Consider the following 6,738-nt stretch of genomic DNA (forward strand, 5'->3'; position numbering starts at 1 on the left):
GGAGCTTGCAGTGAGCTGAGATCTGGCCACTGCACTCCAGCCTGGGGAACAGAGCGAGACTCCGTCTCAAAAAAAAAAAAAAAAATACCAAAAACAGCTGGGTGTGGTGGTGGGCACCTGCTACTCAGGAGGCTGAGGCAGGAGAATCACTTGAACCCAGGACACAGAGTTTGCAGTGAGAAAGAGACTGCATCACTGCATTCCAGCCTGGATGACAGAGACTCTGTCTCAAAAAAGAACTAGCAGCCCACTGACTGATACAGCTCTACCTCTTCAGAGATGCAATTCAATCCCACCTCTGTATCTTTCCTGAATACTCCAATCTACAGTTTCCCCAAACCCCTCTGCACTAGTGTCGCTCATTGGACCATAGTCACCTACAGCTCAAGTACAGTTAGTTAACTTTCAAGTCTGTGTGTCTTCAACCCTAATGTGTAAGTTACTTGGAAGCAAAGCCTTCCATAGAATGAAGAAAGTGAGAACGGTGCGCTGGATGGACAGACTCCCTCCGCTGCCGGACGTTATGCGCTTTCAAGTTTGTCACTTAAGCAATCAATATATTCCTCCCCAACCGCTCACCTTAAACCTTCGAGCTAGAAATTTATTCTTGATCTCTAAGAAATTGCCACGGTTCATTTCACCCTTGAAAGGCTCATTGAGGATGGCATAGCGTGGGTCATTCTGGATGTCTTGCCACCGGGCATAGCCATGGCTATTGGAAAAGTGCTCAGGAAAAATAAAACAAGAAAAGTAAGAACCTCAAACTAAGAGACCTTCAGAACCTTTCACCAAAAGCCTCAGTCCAGATTCAGGCAAAGGATACTTTATGATGCCGGCTAGTAGCCAATAGTCATGCCGTCGATGCCAGATCTCATAAGTCTTCTTGGTAACTGTGGCTGCCCGCTCTTCATTCTGCCAAAGGGAGTGCAACTCTGAGGAGGAATTTAGGGAAGGTGGGGGGGAGGGCAGGAAGCAAACATCTGTGAGAATTGAAAATGCTACTTATTCTTGTCCCCCACCATCCCCTATCCCTGGATCCATCTTTCTATAATTTGCTTCTGGCTTTCTCCACAGAACCCAGGGGAGTACACTGTCAGTTTGGCATTCCTTCATCGAACAGAGGTAAAGTCCCTGTACCGTGGTTTCTGACAAGAACCCCAATTTCACATCAGATCCTTCTAACCCTGGTGGGCCCCTCATTTCCATACCAGTAAAACCACCATCTGCAATGTTGAACATGAAACGCTGTTTAATATTTTTCTTCTGTTTCTCATCATTCAGGTCCTTGGGGGTCTCTCCATTCTGAAGCATCACCTCTTTTTTCTCTTCTTCTTCTTTCTTCTCTTCTACAGAATGTAAGGAAGAAAAATGTCAGTTCCAGCCAAAGCCCAGCACCATCGCCCTTACCCAGAACACTGTATGCTACAAGAATCCATCCACCTCCACCCCTTCTCCACCTGGGTGTCTCTCAGACCCAGAAAATGGTGCCATTGGCCCACTGACAACTAAATGTGGGGACAGGTGCAGTCTTTTGGGATAAAATGGCTAGATGAGTATGGACAGGGAGGCAGGGCAGATATAGTCCTTGCTTCTGGTTTTAGAGTTCTTCTAAACCACAATCAACTTCTTCAAACACCCACCTTTGTCTTCTACCACAATAGGGGTCAGATCTATTGCTGACTTTTCCTCTACCTTCTCTACGTCAGCAGCACCTAGGGGAAGAAATGTTATTGAAAATATACCTAAAGGAAGAACATTCCCCTCTGTTCCACACTATTATTCAATTGGATAGACCTACATCTAAATGTCTGCGATTACAGTAATGTCAGCTGGGCATGGTATGGTGGCTCATGCCTGTAATCCCAGCATTTTGGGAGACAGTAGCGGGCAGATCACTTGAGGTCGGGAGTTCAAGACCAGCCTGGCCAACATGGGAAAACCCAATCTCTATTAAAAATACAAAAATTAGCCGGGTGTGGTGGCTCATACCTGTAATCCCAGCACTTTGGGAGGCCAAGGTGGGTGGATCACCTGAGGTCAAGAGTTAGAAACCAGCCTGGCCAACATGGTGAAACCCCATCTCTACTAAAAATACAAAAATTAGCTGGGCATGATGGCACATGCCTGTAGTCCCACCTACTCAGGAAGCTGAGGCAGGAGAATCGCTTGAACCTGGGAGGCAAAGGTTGCAGTGAGCCGAGATCACGCCATTGCACTCCAGCCTGGGCAACGAGCAAAACTCCGCCTCAAAAAAAAAAAAAAAAAAAAGGTGGCCAGGGCGGGGCACGGTGGCTCACACCTATAATGCCAGCACTTTGGGAGGCCGAGGCAGGGAGACTACTTGAAGTCAGTCTGAGACCAGCTTTGCCAACATGGTAAAACCCCATCTCTACTAAAAATACAAAAACTAGCCGCAAGTGGTGGTGCATGCCTATAGTCCCAGCTGCTCGGGAGGCTGAGGCAGGATAATTGCTTGAACCCAGGAGGCAGAGGTTGCAGTGGGCCAAGATCACGCCATTGCACTCCAGCCTGGGCAACAGATCTAGACTCCATCTCAAAAAAAAAAAAAAAAAAAAAGGTGGCCAGGTACAGTGGCACATATTTGTAGTTCCAGCTACTCAGGAAGCTGAGGCAAGAGGATCACTTGAGTCCAGGAGTTCAAGACCCACCCGGGCAAAATGTTGAGAGCCCATCTCTTTTTTTTTTTCCGGAGTCTCACTGTGGTGCCCAGGCTGATAGCCCGTGCAATGGCATGATCTTGGTTTACTGCAAACTCTACCTCCCAGTTTCAAGCGATTCTCTTGCCTCAGCCTCCTGAGCAGCTAGGATTACAGGCATGCACCACATGCCCAGCTAATTTTTCTATTTTTAGTAGAGACGGGGTTTCACCATGTTGGCCAGGCTGGTCTCGAACTCCTAACCTCGTGATCCACCCGCCTTGGCCTCCCAAAGTGTTGAGATTGCAGACGTCAGCCACCGCGCCCAGCCAAGAGCCCACCTCTTAAAAAAAAAAAAGAGGCAAAGAACTACTGTCCTTGATTGCCTCTAAGATATTAACTTCCCCAGGATGGCAAAGGTCCCTACCACCTCCTAAACTCCCAAAGGAGCTCTGAAAAAGGTTTGAAAACAAATATATGTACATTGGGATGCAGTCAGATGAGGGAAGAGGCCTCATCAGCAGGAGGCAGGGGAGCCACTGGCTACCTTTGTGCAGGACTGCATTGGCTGGCTTGTTTCCTGCCATTGACTCCTTGGACAGGTGCTGATGACTTTCCGCCAAACACTCCACCTCAGCAAAGCGGGTGTTGAGGGCCATGGAAGGGTGAGAAGGGTCTTCTGACATGTTCAAGTAAGCAGCCCGGCGCAGCTGTTCCTCAATCACCAGAGCTTGTTCTAAGAGCTGGACAAGGGATAAGAGGAAATGGGAGTTCGACTGATAACTCACTTTGCTCACTTCTGACTGGCCTCTCAGCTCACCTCATTATTTCTGATAGTAATAAGAACCTATGAATAATTTCATGGACAGCTCATTCCCACACCCAAGCAGTTTAACTTTGCCTTGTACCTTTTTTCTTTCCCTTTTTCAATGTCCTCGTTTTTAAAACTCTTTACCCTTTAGGTTCTCTTACACAAAAGCGATAAAAACTCAATTTAGAAAACAGAATATCAAAAGTTAACAACAGATAATCCCACCTTCTAGAAATACATCCTGATGTTTTTCTTTTTAGGTTTTTTTGTGCATAGTTTTTTACATAACTGAGATCATACTACATACATATCCATATTATGTTTTCATTTAGTTACACAGTTAAACATCTTCCTTTTTATCATCTACTCTTTATCAACTACTCTTCAAAAACACGTTTTGGCTGGGCATGGTGGCTCACACCTGTAATCCCAGCACTTAGGGAGGCTGAGACGGGCAGATCACTTGAGGTCAGGAGTTCAAGACCAGCCTGGCCAACATGACAAAACCCCATTTCTACTAAAAACACAAAAATTAGCAAGGTATGGTAGTGCACATCTGTAACTGCTGCTGCTCAAGAGGCTGAGGCAGAAGAATGCTTGAACCCAGGAGGCAAAGGTTACAGTGAGCCGGGATCGTGCCACTGCACTCCAGCCTGAATGACAGAGGGAAACTCTGTCTCAAAAAAAGAGGGTTATTTTGCTATTTTAAAATATTTTTGTTTTTTATTTCCTCTTATCGCCATCTCACTTCCATTCCTCTGAAAAATAACCTTTCTAATATAGTAATACTGTGGCTTTTTGTGTAGGTTTTTAAAGACTGTTGTTTTTGTTTCACATGTATGTTTCTAAGTTACAGGATGATGTTTTCTGTACCTATAAAATGCTTTTTCTTCTCCCACTACATGCTTTTTAAAAGGTACACTTATGTTGTATGCACATGATTTCTGTTGCTTCTGTTATTTAATGCCCCATGATATGAATACGTTTTACCTATGCATTCTCCTAATGCTGAACATTTAGGTTGCCTCTAGGCCCCCATCACCAAAAATCATACTGCAAAAACACTCAGGCATATGTCACCTGATGGAGCTGTATTAAAGGTTCTTTGAAATATATCCCAAGAGGCAGAATGTTGGTTCTTAATTTATTAAAAGATTTTAATGACTTAAAAAATATATTCATAAAACCTATGACTCAACATGAGAGATTTCTCATACCCTTCTCCTCTCCTAGTGTCTGCCAGCACTTCTATGCAGATGATTTGATGCTTCTCAAACATATACCTCGAGCACTGGTTCTGATCCTACTAGTGTATGGTGATGGGGGTAGCAGTGGGAGGGGTGCTGATTTGTGAGAAATACCAAAAGACTTGTCTAAAATTCGGTATCATTCTTTTCTACAAATTGCTCTCTCTCTTCTTAAATGACAATTCAACTTTCTCAGTGACTCAGGCTCAAAATGTTATTTTCAGTCTCACTCTGTACCTCAAATCCAGTAAGTCAGGAGTTGGCGAGCTACAGCCTGTGGGCCAGCTCTGCCCTACCACCTGTTTTTATATGGCTGAAGAGCTAAGAATGGGTTTTACATTTTAAAATGGTTGGCAAAAAGTCAAAACAAGACTATTTCATGCCATTTAATGAGAATTATACAAAGTTCAAATTGTAATATCCATAGATGAAATGCTGAAACACATCCTAACTTATTTATGTATCCCCCGTGGCTGCTTTCACACAATGAAGATGGAGTTAAGTATGTACAACAGAGACCACATGTCCCACAAAGCCTGAAGCCTATCTGGCCCTTAAATAGAAAAGGTTTGGTTGGGTGCAGTGGCTCACGCCTGTAATCCCAGCACTTTGGGAGGACAAGGCGGGCGGGTCACCTGAGGTCCAGAATTTGAGACCAGCCTGGCCAATATGGCAAAACCCCATCTCTACTAAAAACACAAAAATTAGCCAGGCATGATGGTACATGCCTGTAATCCCACCTACTCAGAAGGCTGAGGTAGGAGAATTGGTTGAACCCGGGAGGCGGAGGTTGCAAGTGAGCTGGGAGATGTCCCCACTGCACTCCAACCTGGGCAACAGAGCGAGACTATCTCAAAAAAAAAAAGGGGGGGGAGTTTATTAACCATTTTTGGTTTGCGGGAGGGAAAAAAGGTTTACTGACCCCTACAATAAGTCACTAAGTCCAGTAAATTATTTGGTGTTTTGTTTCCGTTATCTTTACCCTTCTCATTTTCCACAACCAGCATCACAGCCCAGACCCTTAACACCTCATGATTATATGATAGTTTTATAATCTTATGAATGCTGTTTCCATTTCCCTTGGTCCTATCAAAACTCTGCTCACAAACTTTCAGTGGCTGCCCATTAACAATAGGGTAAAGTCCAAACTCTCTTATCTGGTGCCAAGAACCCACCTACTGACCTCTAGCTCTTCCACCTTTCTCTTTCCAACTTACCTCCCAACCATCACCCAACACGAATGTTTCCCCACAGCTCAACTGGGCTATTTGCTGTTTCCAGACATACTAAACTTTGCTGCCTCATGTCTTTGCCCAACCTAATCCCTTGGTTCAGATACCCTTCTGTTCCTACCAAAAAATCTCCATCGCATTCCTCAAAACTTTATTCCAATGCCATCTTCTCCATAAAGCCGTTTGTGAGTTCCCGCCCTACTCCAAATCCTCTGGAGAACTTTTTTTCTTTTTTTAAAGACAGGGTCTCGGATGGCGCAGTGGCTCGGGCCTGTAATCTCAGCACTTTGGGAGGCCGAGGCGGGCAGATCACAAGGTCAAGAGATCGAGACCATGCTGGCCAATATGCTAAAACCCCGTCTCTACTAAAAATACAAAAATTAGAGGCTGAGGCAGGAGAATCACTTGAACTCAGGAGGCAGAGGTTGCAGTGAGCAGAGATCACGCCACTGCACTCCAGCCTGCCAACAACACATCAAGACTCTGTCTCAATTAAAAAAAAAAAAAAAATAGTGTCTCACTCTAATGCCTAGGCTGGAGTGCAGTGGCACAATCTAGGCTCATTGCAGCCTCCCGAGTAGCTGGAACTACAGGTGCACGCCACCAGAATTGGCGAATTTTTGCATTTTCTGTAGACGTGGCATTTTGCCATGTTGCCCAAGCTGGTCTCAAACTCCTGGACTCAAGCAATCAGTTATTATTTTTTTTTTTTGAGATGGAATCTCGCTCTGTTGCCCAGGCTGGAGTGCAGTGGCGTGATCTCGGCTCACTGCAAGCTCCGCCTCCCGGGT

At 45.1% G+C, this 6,738-nt stretch overlaps 1 protein-coding gene across 1 annotated transcript in view; it reads right to left on the reverse strand.

The window, feature by feature from the left end:
* Positions 1-510: 510 nt before the first annotated feature.
* CHD4 (chromodomain helicase DNA binding protein 4) overlaps positions 511-6,738 on the reverse strand; it is a 36,708-nt gene continuing 30,480 nt past the window's right edge. Inside the window, exons 34-37 of the mRNA XM_011951901.1 lie at positions 1,641-1,712; positions 1,209-1,346; positions 824-932; positions 511-712 (exon numbers count right to left, since the gene is read on the reverse strand). Coding sequence (XP_011807291.1) covers positions 553-712; positions 824-932; positions 1,209-1,346; positions 1,641-1,712 — 479 coding nt within the window. The 3' untranslated portion in view covers positions 511-552. The remainder of the gene's footprint in view (positions 713-823; positions 933-1,208; positions 1,347-1,640; positions 1,713-6,738) is intronic.

This window comes from Colobus angolensis, unplaced genomic scaffold (assembly GCF_000951035.1).
Source record: "Colobus angolensis palliatus isolate OR3802 unplaced genomic scaffold, Cang.pa_1.0 Scaffold11, whole genome shotgun sequence".
Taxonomy (NCBI): domain Eukaryota; kingdom Metazoa; phylum Chordata; class Mammalia; order Primates; family Cercopithecidae; genus Colobus; species Colobus angolensis.